The sequence below is a fragment of the Phasianus colchicus genome, chromosome 6, assembly GCF_987193195.1.
Source record: "Phasianus colchicus chromosome 6, bPhaCol1.hap1.1, whole genome shotgun sequence".
NCBI classification, from domain to species: domain Eukaryota; kingdom Metazoa; phylum Chordata; class Aves; order Galliformes; family Phasianidae; genus Phasianus; species Phasianus colchicus.
The window spans coordinates 40214673-40227189 of NC_143441.1; the positions used below are offsets into that span (position 1 = coordinate 40214673).

Consider the following 12517-nt stretch of genomic DNA (forward strand, 5'->3'; position numbering starts at 1 on the left):
ACATCATATATTTTTTACAAGACACTCAAACAAAATAGAATGTTAAATTATGCATTATTTAATTATGTAATTTACTATATTTAGTATAGAAATAATATACACAAAATTAATAATTTTCTTATTTCTAAGTTTATTTAGAAAACTTAAAAAGCATTTTCATTCACCTTTATGAAAGATAGCAATACTGTGAAAATTACACAACATAGGAAATTATAAACAGATTGCTTTCATGTGTGCAGCAATAACGTAGGGCATAATATGACTTCAAGTGGTTCATTTCTCTTCATTTTAATTTGCATGTAGATGCATCAATACTTTCAGTCATGTTCCAAGCACACTGAGCTAAAATTGTGATACATTTACAACATTCCCTGTCATTTTGACTTACTAGGTTTAATTGTAGTTTTGAAAATAAAAGAGTAATGTTAAATGTCTTGAAATGGCCAAACAAAAATCTATTATTTTTGCATTCAAAATAACACAAAACCAATAGAAAAATGATAGAATCTATTCATCACACTACAAGCCACTTATATTTGTCCATTTTTATGATAATGCAGCCAAATAATTTATTTTCAGAGCTATATATAGCTATGATAATACAAATAATAAATAACTTCAGCAGTTTAATTGAATATAGAACAAAGTAAGACTGCTACATTCACCGTCTATCTTTTCATAACAGAAATTATCTTGAATAATTATCAGAGAAATTTCTGTATACGTTATGCAAGTGGAACAGGTACAGTATGAAACATCATTTTATTTCCATTTGATGTAAATTTCTCAGAAACATTTTTTGATTTACCCTGATATATTAATAACTGCAGGGTTTCCGTTGCATAGAGAGATTTCATTTATATTCTAAAAAGGCTACTGTTTTTTATATATTCCACTTTTTAGGTATTTACATATTCTGTTTTGGCATATTAGTATATGCACTGAAATATTTTAGTGAGCAAGTAGTGGGATAAATGGCGAGCTTTCAAGCATAGATTTGTCCATGTGGAAGATAGGAAATAATTGCTTGTCTCCATGCATTCAAAGAAAGTTCATCCAATAGCTACTTCTATAGTAAACATCTTCACTCAAAGTAAAATTCTCACTTATACATTACTTACAAATTTTTAATTCCAATATTAGATCTCAAAGACGATAATAAACATTCATTTGAAATGTCCTAAATAAATACTATTTTGTGTACTTATATGCAGTGCTGGCCATGCATGTTTACTAGCAGGTGACAAGATCAGATCATTTGCTCACATTCATCTAAATAAATCTCTTAGCTTCTCTCTATTTTACGCACCAGTTCCCTTGGATGGAATGTTTCTTCCTGTCGAAAAATCAGGAGGCTGACGGTCCCTCCCATCTTGGTGCTTCTGAGCAAGGACACAACTTCCTCTTGAGTTTTGCCTGTTAAATCAACTCCATTTACCTGAGACAAAGGAAATATTAGAAATTGATAAGACACTAAAATAGGAAAAATATTAGATTTCATGTAGAAAATTTATCTGATTCTCATGAGATGGTATTTTTTAAAAATGCCACTGAAAAGTACTGCTTCCTGGCTGAGTATCACTTAAAGAAACTGCTGTAAATTATAAAAATAAACTACATAAATAAACTGAAACCATATTTATGTGATCTTCAGGAACAGACCACATATACTTTGTCTAGAAATATTTCAGAAACCTGGATCATAACTGTAGCCAAAGTACTATCAAAACCTCAAAGCGCTTTTATCAAATACATTTAATTTGAACTCTTATATGGCTGTTTTATTTCTCTTTCACACATATTATTACTATTCATACTATTTCACACATATTTAATATTTATAGTAATTTTTTTTTTTTTACTTTGCTATTTCCTTCTTCTAGTCAATCTCCTCTCTGGCTTACTTCATGTTTTTCTTTTTCCCATTCTCCACTCTTACTACTGTTATTTATGACACTTTCTCATCTCCATTCAAGAACATAAGAAATTATGCCAGATGTTGTCTTACTAATTAAACATGCATTCTTCACATATGAATACAAATAAGAATCAAGACAGCAATGTTTCCTTGCACTTAAGCAACAACAGAAGACTTCACTCACATCACTCACTTCACTTGTATACTCTACAGCAATTTCATCTACCAGTATTTTTACATGAATTTCTGCATAAAATTCTTTTGATGGAAACCAACGTGTGTGATCCAAATATGATAATGTCTTTGCACTGGTGTTATACATACATTCTAAATATATCTCCCAAAATAAATTGTGCCAAAAGTAGAAAACTCTTTATCCCCAAAACAACATAGGGCAGTGTTGTTGTTGTTTGGTTTTTTTTTGCTTATTTTCAGTCATCTGACCCTTTGGCCTTCATATGCCACTTACACATTACAGCCAAGTATGGAGTATGTAATGGAAAATTTTCCACAGTATGATTGCATTGAGGATAACTTGAGGAAGGGAGAAGCCAGGGAAAGACAGGGTATTCTCAGGCCTCTTCAGAAACATTGTGGACACATCAACAATGTGAAGCAAGGGAACTCAGTGCTCAGAAGTTAGCAAACAGTCTTCTTCTTTTCCCTCATAAGAGATCACAGCTCACACAGTTGAGGTGCCATAGCCATCTTCTTAGATGCTTCTCAGTCTCCTACCTAAGTCATCCAGGTTATGTTGATATACTTTCAATAATTACAGAAGGCTATGCGCTCTAGAAATAATTCAAGCTGACTTTGTCAGTTTGGCAGAAAAGTGAAGTTAGTGCACAGAAAGGCAGTTACATAAATCTCAGTTGTACCTCCAATGTCATTTGGCTTAGGGACAGCAATGAAGTGCTGTGGAAGGTGACATCTGATACCACTCCAGCTAGGTCTGCAGGAAGATATTAAGGGAAATTTAATTCCCTTGAGGCCATCCTCCCTTGAGGAGGGAAGTAGCCTTGTTTCTCAGTAGCACTACTCCCCTATCATATAAGCTATTGAGAGTTTTTGGAGTGAAATACTCTGTGGGTTCATGCCAAAACACAGACATGCAATGCATCTTCACCTCAATTAATCGGTCTCCAGCTTTTAGTCTCCCATCTTGAATAGCTGCACCTCTTGGAAGGATGTTTTTCACATAAATTGGAGCAGAGCCACCAATTGGAACATCTCTTGAAGTAATGCTAAATCCCAGGCCCTCTGTACCTGCATAAAGAATGTATAATGTTACTTGTTAAAATGCATTTTCTATATTTTATATTGTATTTTAATTTCATTCAGCAGAATGTATGCATATTTCATCGATACAATCCATGAAAAAAATAATATATAAGATATAATAGTTACTGTACAGGAGAGGGGAAAAAAGCACAATATAACTGAAGAAGTGACTCTTGGCACAGGTGGCTTAGCAGGACCTTCATAAAACTCACTGTTCTTATGATTTCCAAGTCACTGCCATATTTCCAACTTTCTATTTCAGATTAGATGAGTGACAAGGAACCAGAAAAAAGCATATCTGATGTCCTGTCACCGCCTTCCCCCATGTCAATCTGGATATTGTCAATAATCCCTTCTTTTTCTACAGCAACTTCTTCAGCAAGTCCTTAGACATGAGGCCATGGGGCTTTGTCAACTCCCATATGGGCACCAGCATGAATGGGCAAAACCGTAACTTCGTGGTCTCATTCCTTCTGCTCCATTTCTTCAACAACTCCTCTGCCCCATGGGCTTCTGTCCTGGCTCTTGGCAAATCCCTCACATGTGGTTCCACACAGCGACATGCAAGCTGGTGCCAGGGCCAGGCCAGAAGGTTGTGCAATTGGCAGCACTTGGCTGATGCAGACTGAAGCAAAGCAGAGACCTCTAAGGTGATCTTGAGAAATCTGCAAGAAAGTCCTCTACATATGGCAAATGAGTCCTGCTCATATCTAGAAGACATTCGTCTCTGAATTGTACCTCACGGTAATACCCCACCAGCAATAGGACTTGCAAGAAGGGATAACAAACAGGTCTTTTCTACTACACGAAAAGCTCACTTGTGATCTTCCCTCTGAAACAATCCATCCAAAGCTACGGACAATCTTTGAAACTCTAGGTTGAAGTCCCTTTGACATTACACATCAGACAAGGTCCATTTAGAACACTTAACCCAACAGACAGACAGATCAAGAGCCTCCAGAGTGGCAGCATCTACACCATCAATTTGAAACACCTCGGAAGTTGTCAGAATACATCTACAGTTCAAGGCAGGCATACGTATGACCAATCTAGATTTAGGTTTTAGATTTTCAGACTTTTACCTGACTGACTTCGGTAACTTGCAGTTAGGTCTCAGCTATATCAGTTTTACCTGAGGTTCTTTCCACATGCATAGTTATGGTCCCTAAAAGTTGCACAACACAGCATGTGTATACAATCACGGGGACAGTCACTGATTTTATACAACAGTCCTCAACCTGGAGCCTCTGGGAAGCTGAGTGCATCCTGTGTGAAAGACACACAGAATTACTTCAGGTTAAAGCCTGAATTAATTTTGGCCTTAATCTTCTTCATGTTCATTTGCTAAGTTAGTTTTTCTATTAAGCATGTTAATATTCATGCTTGCAAAAAGGAAGGAACACTTCAATGTAGTTGGTATCAGCTTATACACATATTTCTGAAATCTGCACAATTATATTTGACTAAGATGTAGTACAATATAATTTGTTATCAAGAAGTTGACACAGGTGATGGGGGTGTTGGAAAACACAACCTTTGAAAGTCTTCATCTTGAAAGTCCTAATTTACCCACAGCAAGTGTGTGCAGCTCAGATGGTTCAGGAAATTTGGATCAGTTCCAAATTCAATGACACAACTTCCTTTCCTTATGTCTGCAGCATTCGAGATAGATGAAAGAACTGATATTTGAATTTGAAAGTTTTCAGTCATTTTCGGACTGATATAAAATTTATCAGTGCTATTACATACAGATGAAAAAGTGTTAGATCTCTTAACATCCATATTTTACTTTGGAGACCTCACAATTTTAATGACGCTTCAAACATTCATAGATCTCTTTAGCTCCTTGCAACATGTGAAAATGATCTATAAAAGTGAAAGGTTGGGTTTTTTTTAAGTAGCATCTCCGCTCTTTATGGAATTTATCTCTTCCTTAATTTAAGGATCTGTGTAGAATACTGCTGTTCAAATACATGTTTTGTGTACTAAGATTTCTAAAGTGCTATCAGAACGTGACAGCATGCCCAGGACAATATTTCATTATTAATAAGCTTAATTCCCACAGCTTGATCATGGTATTACAGATGCCTGGTTCACACACTCCACTTTAAACCCCCACAGAAAAAAAAAAAAAAAAAAAAAAAACAGAAGAAGAAACATTCACATTACAAATGTGCACAGAATATAAGCTTGGACTGCAGCATTTTCTGCTGTCAACTCTTCAGAAGGACTTTACCAAAGTGAGATGAATGCTGAAGATCCACACTGAGTCCAGATATTAGCAGAATAAAATTCTAATTACTCATTTCTGTAGAAAGAGGGCTTTGCTGGGCTTCATTCTGTCTGCTGCCTTCTACAGCTTTGTATGAGGCAGCTTTTGGCTGTCATTTTCAGCTGGCTTTTTCACAGCTTCACTATGCTGTTGGTGTTCTAGAGCTGCCCTTAGCTGCATAATGCAGCTTCACAAACTGCCATCCTTAATTGTATTTAAGTTAGGATTGACAACACAGGGAGATAAATGGGTATGTCTGACTGTGGCCAAAAATAAATATGATTTCAGTGACTGGATTGTTCTGAACATTTTTTTTTTTCTTTTCCTTTTTATACACAAAATTAATTCAGTTCTCTACTCCATGCATTTTAGTTCCCCATTAACAGCAATGGACAAAAATATCATCTCCCCGTTGCTAAAATATATTTAGTCCTGAGAATGTAAGATTGTGAGGTAGGGTAACTATGCAAACGTGCTTGTAGACGCCTCTGATACCTCTGAGTTATAACAGAAAAGCATTAAAATGGGAGAAACTGGACATGCCAAACCAGAACAAGAGGTGAAAGAATAAGAAATTTCCATCTTTCTGAAAACACAAAGAGTCCTACTCAAAGTCAGGAGCTTTAGCTTGAAGGTCTAGATTATCTAAGCTATGTTCAATTCAATATCTTAGAGAATTTGAAATCAGTGACAGTAGAACACGTCTTCTTCACTCTATAGTTGCCATCTCTGACAACTATCAAATTATACCAAGTGATAATAATGTTTAAAAATTACCCACTAATTTGTGTAATGCAAATTCTTAAGCTCCTTTTGATAAATCAGCAGCTCTCTCGACAAGTTAGAGCTCCCCTTTTCTCCTGAATGCTATTTTGAGCACACCTCCTAAGGTCACATTACCTGAAAGTGCTCAGCCTGCTCCGACCTCAAGACAAAGAAGTACTAGGTGAATAAAAACAGCAGAGGCAATAGCAAAGCAGCTCTGTTGTATAAACAGAATTGAGGCAGATGTAATGTTTCAGTTGGTGGATATTGGTTCTATTAGCAATAAGATATGGAAAAAGAAAAAACCTTCATGGAAATCATTAAACATATGTTCAAAATGAGCACTATCTCGTCATTTGGAATTAGTCTGATCATAAACTAATAGGATATTAAAATAATTTTTAAACCCTACTGGAGATTGCTAGATTTTCTGCTATCTCCCAGTGAATAAGTGTTTAATTTCTCAGTAATGCTATGTTTATCTTCTAGACTGTAGGAAGAGTGTCTGGAGTAACATTTCTCGTTTTCCAAGGCTCCTCTGCATCAAAAATTGTGCAGTTCTCAATCAGCATCAACAGCAGGTCTAAATTCTCCAGAGCAAAACGGGCCACTGGGGAATAATACTGCCAGAACATGAGACAAGAAGCAGTCATCTCCTCGACATTGCTTCCATTGCTTACATGTCACTCTCTAAAGGACGTTAATTCAGAGACTGAATGAGGAACGTCTGAAAGATCTGCACTGTTTACTATTTACAATACTTCTCATACTATTTTCCCTTTGAGGAGTGTAAGCAGAGCTTGAAGTAATTCATGCTCTTCTTTCTCCTCTATTTTAAAAAAATGTACATGAGTTCTGAGGTGCTTCCATACAGATCTCCCTCCATTTAAAAATTATCTCACCTCTAAAACATTTTTATCAAAATATTTGATATTGATACAATTGGGCAATTTGCTAGTACTTATGCAAAGGATGCAGACAAAATTTTATAACATCCTAAATATGGAAAATCCACGTGGGTGAACAGTTTTCAGATGGAATAAAGGATTGTAAAAGAAAAGTATGGACAAAGAACACAATCTCATTTTCATAAAATAATAAGGGATATTGGTTATACACATTAAGTTATACAGTTCGTGACACAAAGTAGTTTAAACAACTGAATTACAAAATAAAATATCTCCGCTTAGTGAAAGCATTGCATTATAAAATTATCAACTATAATTTGTTGCCCTGTCCCTGGCGGTGTTCAAGGCCAGACTGGATGGGGGCCTGGGCAGCCTGGTCTAGTATTAAATGTGGAGGTTGGTGGCCCTGCATGTGGCAGGGGCGTTGGAGATTCATGATCCTTGAGGTCCCTTCCAACCCTGGCCGTTCTGTGATTCTGTGATAGCAGGGCTGAGCATTTAGTGGCAATAATCACAGTAAACACACTCTTTCCAAGCATTTCCTGCTTTTTCACCATGGATTGTTCCTTGAGATCTGTGGATGGATGGACGATTTCCAAAATAATCCTATTATTTTACCCTAGAAAGTAGCTTTTGCTAAGGACTGAACCTCATGCAAGAACTGAACTGAAAATATCCTCTCTTCATCATTAGGGGCTTCAATAATCTAACCAAGACCATTTTAGATATTTCCTGAAAAGTTGTTTTACTGCCTTTAAGCTCCATATTTTCAGAATATCAGCATAATTGTGCGTGCAAATGACTGTTTTTAAGTCTGTTTCTTAGCTGTCTGTATTATTGCTGCAGCCACACACCCAAACAATACAAACAATTGCATGCCCATCTTTTATGCAGTTGCATGGTTTGGAATGAACATTCTCTCTCTCTCTCTCTTTTTTCTTTCTTTCTTTCTTTTTTTTTTTTTTTAAGTCTCCTAGTAAATAATGATCAGAAGTATGAAAAAAATGGAAAGGTGAAATTTGATGCAGAGTATTCTTCTTCAGTGGGTAGTAATGCTAAAAGTTATTCGCTTCACTTCTGAATCTTACTTCTTAAGGTCACTTAAACAATTTAGGAATCTACTACATTTCAGAAGTGACAAATACCACTACTGCATCTCAAAAGAAAATCTAAAATCAGCCTGCTTCTAAGAGAACATTTCAATCATTTCAAAAGAAATTTTAAATAAAAATTTAAAATGTCAGTTCAAAGTCTGGCTGAAAAAAACATGTGGGAAAACAAGAGAATATGATGAAAAATGCATGTAAATCTGTACAGTTCAGATACATAATGCAGGGTAACTTAATAGTCAAGTTGAGGATTCCATGTTTTATTGCTGCACTGTATAAACCTTTTAACACAAGTAAAACAAGTGATTTCCTATACACGTGCTTTACTCCACAGCAAATATGATGTAATTTTAGAACAGTTTGGTTAGAAGGCACCTACAAGACCATTAAGTCCATTGGCCTGACCACTTCATTGCTAACCAGGTGTAATTTTAAGGGCACTATCCAAATGCTTCTTGAACACCAAGAGGCAAGGGGCATCAGTCACCTACCTCTTCAGGAAGCCTGTTCCAATGTTTGAAAGCCCTCAAGGTAAATAAATTTTTTCCTGAACCCAGTCTGAACCACCCTGATGCACCTTTGTGCTGTTCCCATCTGTCATCAGTTTCCAAGAGCAGAGCCCAGAACCTCCCTCTGCTTCCTCTACTCAGGGAGCCGCAGATGGCAGTGAGGTCACCTCTTGACTTCCTTTTCTCTGGAATGGACAGCCACATAACCTCAGCCCCCCCTCAGAGGACAAGCCTTCCAGCCCTGTGACCAGTTTTGTTACTCTCTGGATGCATTCAATATTTTAATATCCTTATATTTTATATATCTTAATATCTTTTTTTATATTTTAATTTAGCACACTTACAAGCTATCTATAACAACTAATTTCTGCCTCTAATAATTTCTTTTTTCTTTTTTCTTTTTTTTTTTTTTAAAGAGGGGTGTTGCAAGGCTGAGTGCTGCAGTGCTACACTGTGCAGTGCCCAGGGACCTGGTAGGTCTTGCAGTGCTAAGCTGCAATAAGAGGCATCATTAACAACTACAGAAGGGGGAACAAGCAAACAGGGATCCAAGAGGAAACTGAAGAGCAAGAAGTCTTGTAATTCTCCTTACATATAAAAATTACACATTTTTCTCTGTTGTGCACTGAAGTGCCTCCTTCAGACCTAAGCATCTCCTAGAACATGGCTACAAGGCCCCTTCTGTGACAGATGTGGCAATTCCTACAGCTTTCTGGCTGTAAGGTTGTTCTTTACTTCTATCACTTCATTCTTTCTCTTGAAGCTATAATATTTTGCAAGAGATAAATACTCTTTGGGCTTGCAGTTAAGCTGTGCTCTGGGAGCACAGAGATACAGACTGAAACCCAACTGTTTCTCTTCTTCAAAGAGAAAACAGGGAAATATTTGGTGGAACTAGAATCACAGAATCGCAGGGGTTGGAAGGAAACTCAAGAGATCATTGTGTCCAACTCCCCTGCTAAAGCAAGTACCCAACAACAGGTCACACAGGTAGGTATCCAGACAGGTCTTGAATATCTCCATAGAAGGAGACTCCACAACCTCTCTGGCAACCTGTTCCAGTGCTTTGTTGTCCTTACTGTAAAGAAGTTCTTCTGCATGTTAGCATGGAACTTCCTCTGTTCAAGTTTTAGGCCACTACTCCTTGTCCTATCACTGCACACCACCAAGAAGAGACTGGCTTCATCCATTTGCCTCTCACATAGATTAAGATATTTATAAACATTAATCAGACACTCCCACAGTCATCTTTTCCCCAGGCTGAACAGACCCAGGTTACTTAGCCTTTCCTCATACGAGAGATGCTCCAGGCTATTTATCTTCTTTGTGGGGCTCTGCTTGATTTCTTTCTAGGAAATCCCTGTCTTTTTTTGAACTGGGGAGCCCAGAACTGGACACAGTAGTCTAAATGTTGCCTCACCAGGGCAGAGTAGAGGGGGTGGATCACATTCCTCAACTTGCTGGCCATGCTCTTTTTAATGACCTTTGGGATACTGTTGGCCTTCTTGGCCACAAGGGCCATCTCCAGCAGGTCATCTCCTAACCTGTAATGATGCATGCAGTTATTCTTCCCCAGGTGCAAGACTCTACACTTGCTCCTGTTAAACCTCATCAGGTTCCTCCCTGCCCTACAACGAAAAGAATCAACTTAGAAAATAAGAGCTCGGAATTGACATTTTAGCTGAAGAATGATATATTTAATTTAGTCAGACAAAAAATGTAGTTATAGATAGATATGATCCAACACAGTGAGTATTACCATATTTAAGGGCAATCAAATTTGAAGAAGCTAATTCAAAGATTGAGTACTTCAGGTTTTTCTTAGAACAGTGATGTAAAAAAACAGTATATATGAAATCTGATTAATTTAACATCCAACTGAAAAGCAGCATTTTGAATGCTTCTGTGAACATCAGGTTAAATGCCACAAGAGCTCAGAGACATGAGCCTTAGAATCCTTTGTTGAATGATAGGTTATTTATTATTTATAAGTGCTGGTCTAAATTTCTCTCTCAATTGTATTGGCTCTTGCTGGCAACAAAAAAGAAAAGAAAAAAAAAACCACTCTGGAACTGTACTTTTGTATATGAGGTCAGAATTTGTCCTGACACTTATTATATCACTTGTGTTATATCAGTGATCTTACTTTCTCTATATATTAGCTGTTAAGAACTGCTTTATTTGTACTTACTATAACTTTACATCAAAATATATATAAACAGGATGGCTGTCATCTCTTGTGCTATCTTAATTTGAGTGAACTATTAAGCCAGATTGTTATACACCCTTAATAGCATTTGAATATCAGTAATAAACCCTACATCTATATGCTGAAAGTTCAGGCCCTGACCTTTAAGGAAAGATAAACAGATATCCATTTTCATTTAGAAAAGCCAACAAACATTCTGCATTGACTGAAACATATGACTGACCTTCTCTTCTGACTTTATTAAACTGCTAGATCCTATGAAAGTTCAGGTTATTTTAAAATGCCAAAACAGCAATAAATATTAAGAAATCATAATTACAGAAGCACATACAGTAGGGCTATCTTACTGTGTCATTTTATATAATATAGCTCATGCAATATATAGAAACACAGCTGTAATAAAGCTCTCTTTGTAATAAAAAGGAGTCAAATCTCATATACTACATCATTAACCAGAATATCCAGGTTAAATAAAATGTGAATTTCAAGATGAAATTTGTATGCCTCAGTACACATTTTTTAAATTTAATGATGATAATTGGTGAAATAACTGCTGTCTGTTAGCCACAAACAAAGCACATTTGTTAAGTTTCCACAAAGCTTGTGTTATTATGGCATCCTTCATTAGAAACAATCTGAAACGATCAACATCCTTGTTGTATTTGTAACAAACTACTTGGGGTATACTTAAGTGTTCTACTTTGATTGTTATTCCACATTTATGTTAACAGTGATCAAATGAAAGCCAAAATGGGAGGCCTTGCAGTGGATATTAACACATTGTTAATTCTTCTCACAGTGGATTACATGGACGCATGAAAGACAGCAGTGATATAAAGGTATCCTTCTTTATGCACAGATATTTTTCTTTTTTATGTCACCATGCATAAAAAGCAGAACACTAAATAGTTTGTCTCTCCACAATCTGAGCTAGGTGTAATTTCTGCAAACGTATTATTCTCAGATATGGAGCAGTAAGAACAAATATTCCCTACAAACATCTGAAATATAATTTAGATATGGGTTTTAAAGCTTTTATTAGCATAAGAGAAGACATCCAATATTTTCTGGTGTGAACTAGATGTTAAAGTATCTTGCAGATCACTTTCCATCAGCAGGTAGCATGTATCTCCTCCTCTGCTAAACCATCTAAAATAGTGGTGCTAGCAAAGCTATTAAAGAACTTGGGGAGTAGTTATTTATGAAATATTATCCAGTGCAATAGGACCAAAATGTAAACTCATATCACAGTCAAAATATCCATAATAAATCACAATTACATTCTATTATCATTTCTGTCACATGTTTTGTGCAAAAATGTTGTTTTCCAATATTCCGTATTCATTTGTTGATGGTTTTAAATTATTTGAAAACTGTATTTACACTGCTGGCTAGGAATTATTATATATAATGTCCAAATGACATTTCTATAGGCTTCCAATGGACACAAAAAAAATAGGTGAAAGTCTGCAGTGACTGAGCACAGTAATTCCTTACGCATCTAATAGCAAAATGCTTTTCCAAACAGACTGACTTGAGCTGATGT

General features: G+C 36.3%; 1 protein-coding gene across 16 annotated transcripts in view; it reads right to left on the reverse strand.

Annotated features, from left to right (window-relative positions):
- The window catches only part of PARD3 (par-3 family cell polarity regulator), a 429965-nt gene that overhangs the window by 193223 nt on the left and 224225 nt on the right, over window positions 1-12517 (reverse strand). For all 16 annotated transcript variants that reach the window (XM_090143087.1, XM_031616028.2, XM_031616026.2 and 13 more), the window contains 2 exons: window positions 3045-3184; window positions 1310-1438 (listed from right to left, as the gene is read on the reverse strand). In XM_090143087.1, coding sequence (XP_089999213.1) covers window positions 1310-1438; window positions 3045-3184 — 269 coding nt within the window. The remainder of the gene's footprint in view (window positions 1-1309; window positions 1439-3044; window positions 3185-12517) is intronic.